Raw genomic sequence first — 16,697 nt, 5'->3', positions numbered from 1 at the left:
TTTTAGCCTTATTAACTGCATTTTGAAATACAGAATTTTGATATACAGAATTTTGAAATACAGAATTTTGAGATACAGCATTTTGATCATGCAGTATTTTGTACAGACAGTCTTTTGAAATACAGTATTTTAACAACAGTATTTTGGTCCATACATTATTTTGAAACCAAAACATTTTAATTAACGAGATGGGGCTCACCTGCGAACATTTGATTTTATTCATATTGAATTCCTTAGAACTAACAGAAGAATAAAGCTTTAAGTCGAACGAGCATTTTATATAACTTAAACTGTTCACCGATTGATTTTAATCTAAATGAGTTGGGATTGAAATCATTGTACCACTATCGTACAGATCTTCATTTTGTTTTTTGTTCTCTAATAGTTCAATTTTAAATGTTAATTATGTTAACTATGATTGTATGAGTTTCAACAACTAATACATGCACTTATGAGGAAGAGTTCTGATAGTAGTTTGACGTTTGCTATAAGGTAACTACTTTCTGAAAATTCGGAAGTGTAAACAAATACTACGGTCGTAAACAGACAGCTTAAAAACCTGAAAATTCAATTTAAAATTCATACAATATTAGAATTAAAGTTACAATTCAAATTTTTCTATAAAACTATCCTACGTTCTAAAAGGAACAGTATTTGAATAGAAAACTATTCTATTGAACTTCTCTATCACCGTAAAGTTATGATCGATTAAAATTTCTTAATTTCATCTATACACGGTATGAAAACATGAATAAGCACAGGGTGCTCTGTACAAAAGGCAAGAGCACAAGAACAAGAAAAAACTTAAATACAGAATTTTGATATACAGAATTTTGAAATACAGGGGTGGAATCGGCTAAGGTGATTGTTGATAAATGACAATCAAAATGACCGAATTTGATCTACATAAGGTGATAGTCAAATTGACACCTAAAAAGCTATCACAAAAAAATGTGATAGTCGTTTTCAAACAAATTTGTTTATTCCAAATAGAGCTACCAGACGCTTACACACACGACTGGAAAATTTTCTTAGTTCACTTTGTTTCTTTTAAAAAACACATTCCTGTGACCTACAAAGCTTACGACATTCGAAAAAAAGCAAGAAAAGTAAGAATTTTATTCAAAATCAGCCAATTTGAAACTTTTATTTAGATATTTTATAAGAAGCAATTTAAAATTTCACCAAGGCAACAACGAATTTTGACAATTTGAATCTAAAATTGTTCAATCGAATTGAATTGAGTTGAATCATCTTACACAGACGAAATGAAAATGATAGTCAATTTGACTATCAAAAGATTGATAGTCAACAATCACCTTAGCCGACTCCACCCCAGTATTTTGAGATACAGTATTTTAACAGCAGTATTTGGATTCATACACTATTTTGACACCAACACATTTGAATTAACGAGATGGGGCCACCTGCGAACATTTGATTTTATTCATATTGAATTCCTTAGAATTAACATTGCGAAGAATAAAGCTTAAAATCGAACGAAGTCGAAGTCCTAAAAAGGATATTTTTATCTTGTTTAGTTTTGAAATTTGTTTGGGTTAAACCATTGATAAGACTTTAATCTAGTAAACGAGTCAAAGTATGTGTTTCTAAACTGAAACGTTGGTGCTCAAATGCATTTAAGTATAAACTACCTAGAATAATATTGGAACAGAAAACTAAGATACTTTAAGTAAATTTTAGTTGCCAAATAATAGTTTTTATTTAAAAGATTGACCCCCTACCAAAACGGCTGGAAAATGCACTCCCTTATTTTTGAGAAACTATTTTATTCAAGCTTCAAACTCATCTAGAATATAAGCCCTAGTACACCCTTTGTACCTTTATCTTCTTGCTACAGAGGGAATAAGTAAACATAGCGTAGGTAAGTTATAATGTAAAGCTGACTTGTCTCACTTGTTATATCGATTCCATGTCCAACAGCAGGACATCGCATTCGTGCCAATACACCAGCAGGTGTAGGTGGCCAGCATAAAAATTGATCCCATGTCCAGTTGCAGTAATTTCCTGTCAAATAAAAATTATTATTATTCTTTTATAACTATAACTATATCTTTTGAAATGTACTAGGTACGTAGATATATTTTGCAACAGTAATTGTATTAATAGTTAGTTAAAGAAATACATATTGTTTTTAAATAGGAGTTTTGAGAAATGTAATCCAAGCAAAGAAGAAATTAATTATTATTAAATTCAAAATATCAAAAAAAAAACTGAGTGTGGCTTCGAAAATCTGTATGACCAATATTCAGTTTATACAAAAATGTGACTATGAAGATGAAATAAAATATTTAACGATTAATTTGTCATAAAAGCTACTTAAAGATTTCATTTTATGTACAGGGGTACTTTTGGAGTCGCGCAGTAGGCAGGATAAGTTTCCTTATTGTTGTATTTCTCACAGAGGTGATCAAAATTGGCCACCCATATCCTTTGATATTACATAATTGTAGACTTTTTAACTTCCCATGATAAGTTAATATAATCGGTCCGATTCGGGAAGCTTTCTTCGTCGTCCATATCTCAAGAACCAGTAGATATATCGACTTAAAATAAATGTTGTTATCCATATGATGCCAGATGCGAAAAGAACTCTCTAAACAATTGAGTGGATTTGCTTAACCCAAATTATCTCATGAACCAATAACGCTAGAGACTTAAAATAAATTCTATATTATACATTGTGAGGTCATACCAAAGTGATAAAAGTAGTATTCAAATACTGTTTTTTTTATAAATCAAAAAAACTAAACAAATAAGTGTCAAGTCGAACATTACCCGTGTTTTGCTGGAAACTCTATCAATAATACAGTAGAATTTTACACGAATAACAAAAACGATCTCCGCAGTATGAATACTACCGATAAAAGTTTAAGTAAAATCTTACTACGGATGGGTTTTTGACATTTATACGATTTTGGAATGGATCTTATATGATTTTGTTCTCAAATGTTGGTACGATTGAAATTGCATTTGTATCTCGATGGCTGTGTTCGTTGAGTAATTGTGCATTTGGAATCATGTGCTTTCCATTGGGAATGAAAATCAATCTGTTACTGTTGATATTATTTAGTGTTGTTAGTGAAAATATACTAACTGTGCTTATTTTGCGAGAGAAAACAATAGAAAAGATAATTAAGCTCTGCTATGTTCCACCAAGGATTTATCTCAGTTTAGATTAAATAAATCTTTTATATCAAAAAGATCTAAAAATGATTAAGTTTGACGGCACTTTCTAAAATGCAAATGGTGCTTAGATGTTTCTTATGAAGTGCAAGTGAGATAGTTTGATTCGTGTTGAACAATGAAGAACTGAATAGTTCAGCACCATATAAGAATATGCTACCTACTCCATGTGCAATTTTTGTTGTAGTAGTAAGTAGTAAAAATGTGATTATATTTATCAGATTAATTGTTAATTGTTTTTGTTTTAATTTCACAGTTATAGCATTGGCTTTCGCCGTCAGCCAGAAGAAGGAGTATAATTTAAACAAGTGCAATATAAATAGAATTGTTAATATTTTCAAGTTTTATTAAGTTAATTGACTAAACAAACTTGTATCAAGATTCATAAGGTTCGTTTTGTAGGGTGGATTTCAGGTACGTTCAGAAGTCTTCGTTCAGGATTTGGTATCGGTATTTTACCACTGTTTTGACGTAACTGCTCAACATGTTCCACTCCTGCCCATTAACGATTCCTTTGGCTTCATCTAAAGTTAAGACGCTCTTATCCCAGTGTTCTCTTTTGATTGCAGCAAGAATGGGGCATATTGCTAGGAAGTGCAGTACGTTTTCTCTTACCCTGTGGTTGCATAGGGTACACTCTGTGTTTTAATATGCACAATATGGTCGGTAATTCAGATGTAGTAACTCTCCTCTCGTTTTAAAGATAGTAGAGATTGTCTCCAATGTGTAGCGGTCAATAACAAATTTTTTGCTGGCGTAAAGGTTGTGCTGCAAAACCTTGTACATAGTTCGTGTGTTGCTTCGTTCTTTCATCTCGGTGAACTTACAGACATTGTATTCTTCAGTCCTTGCGAGCAGTGTATCGAAGCTACAGTCAAAGCATCGGCCCACTTTATAGCAATTCAATATTATGTGACTGATCTAGGTGCATCCACTCTTTAAAAAACTGCAATTTTCGGTCGTGCAATGATCCAGGGTAGACGATGATTTGGCAGAGCCATTACTTTAAAATGTAGTTTAAATGCATTTTTAGTGTTAAGATGTACAGCGGAGAAAGTCCAGTCTCCAGATGTAGCATGTAGTTAGGGGTGTTTTCTGGAAGCCAGAATATTTTTTTGATGAAGTATCTCAAAAGCTTTTCTACTTGGTCATATTGAAGAAATCCCCACCCTGAGCTCGGGCTACATATTTCTTTGCTGAGGACTCCCTTGCAATTGCAATTGATAGCTTTCTTCGATTCTGTTAGTTTTGCATTGAGATGTTGGTTGAATGAAAGCTTTGATGTTATAGTAACTCCAAAATACTTATACTCTTTAACCACCTCTAAGTTCACATTTTCTTATTTCCACTTTTCATTTCTTGCAAATCTGCCTGTACCATTTCTAAAGGTCATGATTTTTGATTTATTTTTTATTAATGGTGAAGCAGGCTTAAAAGGCATCCTTGCTTAACCCCCGATGTCGTTTAAGACCACGGCGATCCTTCGTTTCCGTCCCATATTGCAGTGCAGTTTTAGTGTTTTCGTATAGGCATTTTATTATTTTTAACATTTTTGTGGATATTCCCAGCAAACTGAGGTTGTAGAACAATGCATCCCTGTTGATTGAATCGAAAGCTGCTTTGAAATCAATAAAGAAAGCATAAAATTTCGTTGCCTTATCCAGATTTTTGTTGTATTATTTGACTTAAAACAAAACTATATTTTTTGTACACATACATGCAAACAGAACATATTGCATTATCTGTTAAACCAACTCCTCCACACAGGTTTTTCTTCACAAATATTGTCTTGACTTAGATCCCCGACCGGGATCGAGTCGATTCAAGCTCATTTCAATTCGATATATAATGAATTGAGGCGATCTTCAAGCTCGAACACATGTTAATGTAGTAGTCTACGAACAAACTCTCTCCATGAAGCAATTGTTAAATTAACTTTTTTTATAGAATCTCATTTTCCAGAAGTTTCCTTACCATTTCTTTTTGAACATTGTCCATTTTATTAGTATTAGTTTGTTTTTTTTTTTTGCTGAAGTAAATTTTAACTTTTCACTTTCACAAAAATGTCTTCTATTTGCGTTTTTTATTATTATTACCTGTCAGAAGTCTACTTTCAGTTGCATCAATTTTTAAATACAAAAATATGGCTTCTGCCGATGGTTTTTTTTGGGAATTTTCTACTATACTATTTATTGAATGCCAAAATAAAAACAAGTATATTTTATGAGCAAAAAATGATTTTATTTCCATAATAATTGTATGCAACAGAAATTACGTTTTTGACATCTGGTAAAATCTTGATATAAATCCAACTGACAGTTTTCTTATACAAAATAAAAACCGTAACATCATTACTAAAACTTAGTAAAAATTGAATTTCGGCTCTAATATCCTTTTAATAATCAAAAATATTGGCTCTTAACCAATTTCATCTATTTCATCAAAATTAAAATCTACAATTACGCACAATTGGTAAAAATTGATATTCGATTTTTGATATCTCGTGATTAAGTAAATGTATGTACCTCACAATGATTCCATTCCGTGCTTAATTTTTTAAGAAAAATCCACTCTGGATTCGTTTATAAATATCAAAAGAAAATTTTTAAGAAATGCTACTAAAATTGGTAAAAATAAGTATTCGACAAAAAATCTTGTAACAAAATATATTATATTTTAAAAATAAACTATTTCATCAGATGCAAAATTGTATTGTTAATTTAATTTAATGTTAAAATTAAATAATTTTTTAGAAAAATTAAAAAATAAACACAAACAATCTTTTATAAAATGGTTTCGACTCAAGAATAAAAGGTCAAAGAAAAATATTGTAATCAAATTATTTATCTCAGAAGAAATATTGTTATGAACATTTTGTTAAAGTTTTAAGAAAAACAAATCGACAGGCGGGATAAGAAGTTCTCAGTGTTCTTGTCGCATCCCGGCCTCTTATTTGCTCTTAGTACGGAAGCCGCTAATTTAAGAAATTTTTTGTATGATTCCTGCGATTTTCTTTTTTTCAAAGAAATGGGTCAAAGAATTTGTAGATTTTGAACATTGAGCATTGAGCTTCAACTTCATATCCTTAAACTCATGTTTCGTTCAAAAGCTTATGGTACTTTTGACACCATTTCACAATCTTTGCTCCTTCCATTCTTTTAACAAACTAAAATAGCTGGGCTCATAAGAATCTTTGGCGCAACAGTTCGTTGTGAACCAGGGCCTAGTGACTTACAACTCTCAACCATTCCTGTGTGCGAGTACTGTTGTCAGGAATGGAAGGGATCTACAATTTTAGGCCGAATCCGAACGGCTAATTTGAGAAAGCACTTTTTCATGACAAGATTTACTCTTGAAGGATTTGTCAATTCTCGCAGTACCCGCGTAAATTAATTTTTTTTTTAACTAAGGTGGCACAGGCAGGGATCGAACCCAAGACCCCTTGCATGACAGTCTAACGCACTAACCATCATGCCACGGGTACTTATCATACAAATCGTTTGAGCTTTAAAATATGTTGAAAATATATTGTTCTTCAAGGACATAATACAAATTCTGACAATCGGACTCCAATGTATTAGACACATAACGCGTAAAATTAAAGGACGTTTGAGATTAGTTTGACACCAGCATTCCGGTTATGCTTTTAAATTATAATTAAGTATGTCTAAGTCCAATTGACTACATCAGAATAATTTTAACAGCCTTATACTCATAGCATAGTCTAAATTATTTCGGAAAAAGAGCATGAAAAAGTACTCAATGTGAATGTTATGAATTGGGATAATTAAGAAAATTAGAGCCTCTTTTGTGTGAAGAGTTCCTGTTCTTGTAATGTATGTGAAAACCATTATGATTGCTGGTTTTGGTCAAAGTGGGCATCTTCACTTTCTATATTGATAGGATTTTTTTTTTGGAAATGTGTTAACAGCGATAGGAATTGTGAGTCTGGCGGTGGATATCCCATCATCCACTATTCGATGTACTTGGACAACAAAAAAGCAACAAATCCTCTTTTCATTTTCAATTCGCTTTTCATTCTTTATAAGATTTTCGTTTTGTGATGATAATTTTGTGTATAATCATAGCAAGGTACGTTTTGAAAGCAATTTAGCAATTTTACTTACTTGAATAGCTTTTCTCAAGGACGAGCTTAAGAGAATATCTTAAAGGATAAGATAACGACACTTCCACGAGACTTGGAGGACTTGCTTTTTTGTGTTAAGAATGTCTAGCAGCATTGCTTTGTTGAGATATTATCAAAGTTTTCTTTTAAAGAAATCTTTTTTTAATCCTGTATTCTTATTCTCAAAAAGTGCATTACGAATCGCTCAGACTTACAGTTTGGCAATAATTAGTATTCGTTTTTTTTTGTACCTTAATAAGGAATAAGAATATGCACATTATGTCCTCGAAAGACATTCTACTAAGAAAATAATAAATAAATATGCGGAATAGCTAATTGAACAAACTCACAAAAAAAAATATTTATAGTCAAACAAATTTATATAATTTTTAATTTATCTAGAGGGTGCTTTAATTGTTTATGGAAACAAAAACCGAGAACACATTAAACGGGAAAACCAAAGACTAACATATGATGTAAACGTACATCGTCCCCCGCAATTATGTGGTTTTTCAATAAGAGATTTTATGATTTTTTGTAAAAGAAATGAATTTTGTAAAGGAATCTTAATGAGATTTTTAGTCGAAAACCAATTTCATTACCATTTCTTGAAATTTTTATAAACATTTTACTGAATGTCGAAAACAATATTTTTTATAAGTTAAATTTAGTTTGAAGCCAACACCATACATTTTTGTTACTCTGAGAATTGTATTGTCCTATTGAAAACCACACGTCTAAAAAAACACCCGGTATTGGAGTTAAAGTTGATGGGATTTGTTCGCAGAATTTAGTTATCAATATTTATTTTATTAAGTTTCCTTTCTATGCTGTGTATTGAGATTTCATTAGCCCCTTTGTCGAGTTAAAAAATATATGCACGTATTTTTGAAATATGTGTTTATATATTTCTTTTTTTTTGGCTGAATTATTACTTTCTTGCTTATTTATATTTAGTTTGCAGATGATTGCAAAGATTCCTGATTATGTTGCGTTGACGAAATCCTGTTTTAAGGTTTTTCTAAAAATATATTTTACCCCTTTTCATTAAAAAGGCGATGCTTACTCCAGCATTTATAAAGTTATGGAAGTGAGAGTGCTTGTAATCGGAATTATACTCACATAAGAATCATAATTTCGACCCTAAGTTCAAAGTTCTGAATAGAGTTACATACATATATAGAGAACTGGATTATAAATCCTTAAATATCACAAAACTTAAAACAGCTTGGTATAAAGTTATTGGCAGCATACTGATTGTGCCAATAATTCAGGTCAAACCATTTAAGATGAAGAGAAAAATGTTTCAAATCTATTTATCAAAAAATATACACTCGACTTCCTCTAACTCGAACTTTCACGGTATGTCATAAGAGTTTCAAGTTTGAATACTTAAGTTTTATAAACTTTAATTTAACGTTGACTTGTTTTTATCGTTGAAGAATACCGTGTCTTTGGTCGTTCAAAAAGCCAACTGATAAAAATATCTGCTATCATCCGAGAACACTGGTAGGCTACATAATTAACTGGCAAGGATTTCTGCTCTACCCGATGAATAAGAGCTTAAGCTTTTCTCAGCTTGTCATGTTGGCATTGACATGGCTCTATACAGCTCGTCCCTGTAGGTGCTGTCATATGCGGCCTTGAAATCGATGAAAATATGGTGGGTGTCGAGTTGGTGTTCTTGGTTTTTTTCCAGGATCTGCCGTAATGTGAATATTTGGTCGACTGTGGACTTTCCTGGTCTGAAAGCACACTGATGAGGACCTATGAGGTTGTTGACGATGGGCTTTAGATGTTCACACATTACGGCAGAGAAGATTTTATAGGCGATGTTGAGTAGACTGATTCCTCTATAGTTGGTGCAGTTTAGAGGGTCTCCTTTTTTCAGGATCGGGCAAACAATACTGAGGTTCCATTCATCGGGCATGTTTTCTTCCAACCATATCTTACAGATAAGTTGGTGTATGCTCCTAACCAACTTATCTCCAGCTGATTTAAAGAGCTCGGCATTCAAGCCATCCGCTCCAGCGGCTTTATTAGACTTCAGCCAGATCCTAAGTATAACTCCAAGGATGGGGAGCTGGATAAGACCGCTCCTTATAGGCCTGGGCTCAGAGTAAGTCGTAGAAGCCCTATAAGGGTGTTCACTAACTAGTTCAACCTTACTGGAACTGTAGACGCCACCGTTGATTCCATCTCGGGAATTCCTCCGCTGCCGTCTGGATAAGGAGAGGTGCCTTAGTGGAAACACCTCTCCCCCCTCTATCGTTTGCTGCCCCCAACAACTTTCCACTGGGGTTGGAACCCAATCTCCAGTTGAGTTACTAGGCACCCGATGTTCACCACGGCGGAGGTGAGAGTAGGAGTTGATAGACATAGGTGGGTTTTGAGAAAAACCTATGGACGCTTGTGTCCTCTTGAATGCACATCTCTACCATTTGAACATCTAGCCAACCATTACTTGCCTTAAAATGAGAAAATCCTAACCTTACAGTTAAACTATTGCCAGGCATATTTCCGAACCATTCAAAACAGCTTTGTCAACACTTTCATACTCACAAAGAATGCACTTAAGAATACAACTAGTATTAACACAATCTTGCCGAGTTCTTAGTTTTTCTCCTTCAACTCATATCGGAGAAAGAGTACTTTGCCAACGCCAAAACCTTCAGTTATTTACTGTGTCTTTCCAACCCTCTTCAAAATTTCTTCAACTAAACGAATCTTTGTGGTAAGATAATTTATCTGAAAGCTAGTATTGAATTGTAAAAAAAAAGAATTTCCCTCCCATTCATATCCTACCACACGAAAAATGAAGTTCTTTTAAAGTTAACTTTTGTTAATTTTATTTTTAATTTAATGTAAGCGGGGTAGAAAACAGTCCAAGAATGTGTTGAAGTTAAAGGAAATTTCGACTTAGATGGAGTTCAACTTAGAGGATGGTTTTTGTATGGAAAATTGACGGAAATGCAAAAATATGACGAAAAAGTTCGAGTTAGAGAGAAACTGGACTTAGAAGGTGTTCGACGGAGTCGCCTATGCAACATCCATCGAAATTGCTCATGCAGATAAAAAACCCCAGTGCTTTACTTAAAATAAAGTATCCATTTGCCATAATTTGACAAATTTCACAACATGAACCGCCGCGCCATGGCGAATCTATTCATGGGTTGAACTTTGGGAAATGCAAGTTTTTACGACTTTTCCATATTTAATTGGAAGATCTTTTTCTGTGCGCATTTTTCAACGGAGCTGGGAAATGCTAATTGAAATGAAACTGTCACTAGAACTTGAAGTACTAATGCCTTTTCTAAGATTTAAAACAGCGCAAGACATGAGAACTATTATTGTAACTTTTCTGCGTCTACTTTTGTCAAGATTTCATTTTAGTTACATAATGCAATCAAATTCACTATCCATTTCTTTAATGCGCCATTTATTTCTAGTACGAATGATTGTTAAAAAGTTCTCAAGTCATCTTCGTCTTTTAGAGGTGCTTAAAATACTAATGTTTTGCATGTTTAAATATACTATGAATGAATTTAGTTTTGTATACTCAAATTAAAACAAAACATACAAATGTGCACGTAACTTGAGATAAAATACAATTTCTTCGCTCAAATATATGCAGGCTATAATATGCAAATAAATTAAATATTAACAACATGGAATATACTCGTAGATATTACAAAGAAGAGGTTGAGATGTTATTTTTCGTTTAACTATTCTTTGCTAAGCTGGCTAACGAAGTACTTAAGATGACCATACTGTTTCATTTCCGTTGAAGGATGTTGATTGTTGATTAATGTAATTTGATTAGTGTTACATCACGCCAATTGATTAAACTAAAAAAATAACACTTAAATATAAAAATATAAACATTTTTACTATGACCATCTTGATATATTGATAGCCAAAAACCAAATACTTATTGTGTCTCTTGGGAATTATTATTGTAGTATCCTATACCTATGTGTATCTAGGTACCTAGTTCAAATTTCAAATAGGTATGTTTTAATTAACTTTTAGTTAAGCAATTATTTTTGATGATTATTGGATTACGAACGCCTTAGGATAGCTATGCCAACGCTATCAGAATTGGAACGGTCTGCTATGTATTGGAATTATGTGTATTCTACGAATTATACAAGGCAGGCAAAAATACCTGTGGGCTGATTTGATTAAGTATAGGAAGTTTAATGCGGTAGGACTATCACTTAATTTTATATTTAGTCGTATTCTTGCAGCCTTGAAAGTAAGTAATATTAGAAACACAAGTAAGCTATGACCTTGTTCACCACAAGAATTAATAGAAAATTGAATAATAACGGCACATGAATATGGTCATCCACATATAATAGTTAATTTTATTGTGAAATTTTGTTGAAAGTAAAAAATTGTAGCAGTTAATTTTTTGAATGTCCTTTTACAATGAAATCATCATTGTGGCAATTTTGTACATAATTCTTCTTGGATTTGCTTTCCTGGCCAAACAAACCCCAAGGAAGGCATGTTGATGTCTTAAATGAGTTAAATCAATTAAATTAATTCCACCAACACGCTAGACTTGTTTCTTTCACTGACCCTAATAATTACGGAATCAGTATTTTAACGCCTCTAGGCTTATCAGGCCAATTGTATCATATCTGCAAAATTTGCATGCAAAAAAAAAACCAAGCAACCCAGTTAAAGAAAAAACTCTTACGAGATCCGTTTGGCAATATGAAAAAGCCAACTAGAACGGTCTTGATGACTTTCTCAGGAAACTTAACTAGTAACTATGCATCCTCGATAGTGACGGGAGCTCTAGCGCAGATATTACCAAACTTAATTCTTTGGGGAATGAGAAAGTTTCTATTCCGAACAGAGAACAATCAATCAAACCTGGTAAAAATTATGGTTTGATTCGATCGAAGCTGTAAAAAGGGTGTAAGGTCTAAGTTTTCATTGCTATAAGGCCATTAGTACTGAGAAAAAAAGTATATATGGTCATGCTCATCAGACTATGTTCTTTCATGACCAGAAATTACCTCAAAAAATACTACAACGTCCAACGTACCTAACACAAGGTCATCCATGATATCAACGCTCGTTCACTATGACACTCTCTTTACCTAAGCTCGATTGAGAAAGCCAATTTGTTTGTAGCTCAGTACAGGGAATTATTAATCTTGTAGATTTTATTACTTCAAAAACTAAATGCTGTGTTTTGACGTTAAAGCGTAACCCACGAATCTTTGGGAACTTTTTGGGAAAGTTCATATTTTATAGGTTAAATTTACCAATGGTGGATCCGGACTTTTAATCAGGGGGTCACAAACTTAGATAAGTTTTTACTCACCGTTTAAAAATGTTCTTTAATGCTTTGTTAAGGAAGATAACAAATAACAAACAACACAATGTGTATTATTAACTTTACATTTACACATTTCAATTGCTGAAGTGACAGCTTTAGTAATCAAATTTAGAACACTGTTGTCCATCAAGGTATGGTCTAACTTTTTGATTTAGATGACTCCCTCCCTACATATGTAAGCATTCCAAGATTCCAACAGTTTTCTAAATATGCCATATATAAGATCTATAACACAATATTTTAGGGGGTTTTTGGTGCATTTCTTTTAAATAAAATATACTTTTCTTGTTTAAATTTCTATAAATGCGAAGAATGCTCAAAAATTAAAGGAGTCAACAAAACTTAAAAATTGTTGAGAGAAAACGAAAAGTGTCACTTTTGCTGTTTTTAGGACATTTATATGTTTTATATGGAACAAAAAATCAATTTTGAAAGAAATAAAATGCACGACTGGATCGCTAGAACTTGCGAACTGCTGATAAATATATATTTAACATTTCAATTTTGTTAAAAAATATTGACCCCTTTCTAAGATATTGAGTTTTTTAAACAAAATTAAATTTTTTTTTTTAAATACAGAAAAAGACATTTTTGTTCATCAAAAATCATCATCAATTTGATAATTTGATCATCGACAAGGGCTTGTACAGAAAAAGAAGATTATTGAAATCGGTCCATTATTTCTTGAGAAAACTTAAAATAAAGGTTTTATGAGGCGTACCCTTCTGGAGTAATACCAAAATATGTTTTTCTTATAGAAACAAGCCAACATATTTTAAAATTGGCGATCTCTTATTCAAGGTTTCTTCTTAAGAACCAATTCGGTCTTTTACTTTGAAACAAATTGTATGAAAATAATTTAAAGCATGACTAGAGTTTTCTCAAATTCTAAATTGAGTGAAAACAAAAATTTTAGTTGTTTTTGACAGCAAACAACTTTTTGGTGAATTTCATAGAATTACTAACAAATCCTTAGGTGAAATCTTAACTAATACAACTTGGCTTCATAAGCTTTATGGCTCATATGACTGATCCCCCTCGATCGTCCATTTTTCAAAAGTTGTTGAATTTGTGTTGTGTTTTTGGAATAGGGCTGAATATCCGATTCAAATTATGTTCTTGGTCCAGTCTTCAGTTAGTTTAAGGAAGTAAAATACAAATTTTGTTTTTACATACAAAAAATAAATAATTTAAAATATAATTGGGGTCATATCCAATAACGCAATATGATTAGTTTTGAATGGAAGGAAATTCCTATGAAAAAACAACTTGCAACATAGAGGAACTATATGGTATTGCATTCGTAAAATATTTCCAACTCGAAATTTTAATCAAACATGCATTACGATGCTACTATTCCGTACGTCTGTCCGTCTGTCCACGCCCCTACAACCTAAATCATTGAGTGGGTTAAGTTCAAACTTGGAAATTAAGGTTTTAAGCCTCGCATTTTTTAAAACTAAATCAACGATTAGTTGTAGAAATTTTTTCTTGAAAAATCTGAAATTCGAATTTTCTTAAAAAAGAACCAATGGATTTTTAATAAAGTTTCTCTAACTAAGTTTCTTTTTAACTTTGCTTCTTTCAATAAAAAAAATAGTTTTGCAAATGAGTCAACAAAACTTAAAAATTGAAACGAAAAATGTTTGTTTCTTGAATTTAAAGAAATAGGTGTATTGAGGTACATAATTACTATATAAAATTTATAAACAAACAAACTAATAGGCCCCATACACTACACTTGCCTGCATGCGCAAGCACAAAAATGCGCAAACACTCTTTCCCCATACACTACGCATGCAAACTGTACAAAATTCGGTTTTGTGTTCACCGCTGAACAGAAAACTTAAAAAAATGTCAAGCTCTGACTCCGCTGCTGCGGCTTTAGCCCTTGACTGAGCAAATGTAGCACACACACCACTCATGCTTGCATGCACAAGCAAGAAAATATCAAAATTTTTTGATATTGCTCATGCCGCTTGCACAAACACACAGTTCACACCATACACTGGCAGTTTGCATGCGCAAGCACTGTATGCGCTTGCAGGCATGTGTAGTGTATGGGCCCTATAAGTTGAAAAATAGGTTGGGAAGAAAATATATTGGACAGAATATATGCTCACTGTTAATTAAACACAGATTCAAAGCTTTTATATTAAATTAATGGATATGAAACGTTCATTATGTTTTCCAATTAACCATTTGTTTAACTAAAGTGCCACTTTTGCTGTTCTTGGGACATTTTTAACATCCATGTGAAATCCTCAGATCTTGAGAATTCAAAGCTTATTAACATCAAAAAACAGATTTTTTCAGTTATTAAGATCATATAAGTATTTATTTTGTATTTAAAAGAAGATTTTATAGAGAAAAACAGTTTAGAAAAGCCTTACACCCTTTAAGTGCGTCAAAAAAGTAAGATAAAATTCATCACGAGTTTTGAGAATTTAATGGCAAAAAAACTGTTTTCTCAGAATGTATCAAATTAAAGGATTTTTTACTTAAAAATCTGAATATGAAATTTTTATAATTTAAAGCCTTATTCAAATTTTTTCCAAACTTTAAATTTTGAGAACACCTTTGAGATTATTACAGAGATTATTACAGAGATTTTTGTTGTGTATGACAGAAAACCCGCTTTTTTGTTGAATCTCGTCAAATTACTAACAAATCCGCAGTTGAATTCTTTGCTTATACGAACACGAAATGAAACCACAAGTCGTGCATCAAGCTCTTGCATTTTGGGCAAAATAGTTACGTTACGATTCGCATTATCTTTGAAGAAGTACGGTCCAATGATGATACCAACCCATAAACCGCACCAAACTGTGACTTTTTCTGGATGCATTGGTAGGTCTTGCAATGCTTCTGGCTGATATTTACTCAAAAATCGGCAGTTCTGTTTATTTACATACCCATTAAAACAAAAATGAGATTTGTCGCTGAATACAATTTTTCGTTAAAAAGTGGATCTTCGGCCAACTTTCCAAGAGCCTAAAACTTTTATGATGCAGTAAGTTGTTCGGCTTCAATTCTTAAACCAGCTGTATTTTGAAACGCATCGCACCTAAATCCTTCCGCAAAATGTTCCACATTGTTGAGTAAGAGAGGACCAATTGCTGCGAACCGCGACGAGTCGGTACTTGATGATCATTATTAACACTGGCCGATACAGCTGCGATATTTTCTTCAGTTCACACTCTACGTGAGCGTGTTGTTTAACGTGAGTGTGTGGTTTAATGTCCAACAATGTAAATTTGGTGTGAAATTTAGTTACAATAGCCCGAATAGCCGCTTCAGTGGGTCGATTAAACTGACTTTAAAATGGAAAAAGCGGGCGATGATCTTTCGTATCAGAGCACGAATTTTGACAATAAAATTCAATAATTTGCAAGCGTTGTTCGTTTGTAAGACGATTCATGGTTAAATTATAGACCAAACTAAAGATGGTTGACAGTGAAACAAAACACGAAACGTGCGTCATCTGTTTAAACCAGTGTTGCCAAAAAGATAATAGCTACGAAATCACCCTTTATAATTGAAACATTAACATCGCTTCAATAACTGAATAGTTTACCCAACTTTGTCTTTTTTTCCAATTTTGTATTTTTTTTTTCATTGTGCTTTGAGTTCAAAAAGTGGAATTATTATGTATGCATTAAACGGATTAACAAAACAAAATCAATTATGTAAGTATAAGTTATAAAAAAAAGAAAGTAATATATGTATTTACATTCGAAATTATCTAAAAATTTAAATTAACAATTCATCATCACAACGATCACCATCATCATCAACATCATCAAATAAGCACAAAGCTAGGAGAAGAATTCTTAAAGCAAGTTTCCAAAAATGGTCGGGCTGCTTTTAATTTTAACAGAGCGAGGGAGGGAGTTCCACAAACGAATAGAATGCACATAAAACTGGCGCTCAGATACAAGGAATGAGTAACGTACTGGGATAAGGTCGCACGATCTTACAGAACGCGTAAAGTGCATTTTATTA

General features: G+C 32.6%; 1 protein-coding gene across 5 annotated transcripts in view; it reads right to left on the bottom strand.

Moving 5' to 3' along the window:
• LOC129947840 (PDF receptor) overlaps positions 1-16,697 on the bottom strand; it is an 81,459-nt gene that overhangs the window by 17,309 nt on the left and 47,453 nt on the right. For all 5 annotated transcript variants that reach the window (XM_056058570.1, XM_056058568.1, XM_056058569.1 and 2 more), the window contains one exon: positions 1,918-2,028. In XM_056058570.1, the coding sequence (XP_055914545.1) occupies positions 1,918-2,028 (111 nt within the window). The remainder of the gene's footprint in view (positions 1-1,917; positions 2,029-16,697) is intronic.

The sequence above is a fragment of the Eupeodes corollae genome, chromosome 2 (genome assembly GCF_945859685.1).
Source record: "Eupeodes corollae chromosome 2, idEupCoro1.1, whole genome shotgun sequence".
Lineage (NCBI taxonomy): Eukaryota > Metazoa > Arthropoda > Insecta > Diptera > Syrphidae > Eupeodes > Eupeodes corollae.
The sequence above is the reverse complement of the archived record's forward strand: the minus strand, read 5'-3'. Positions and strand labels throughout refer to the sequence as shown.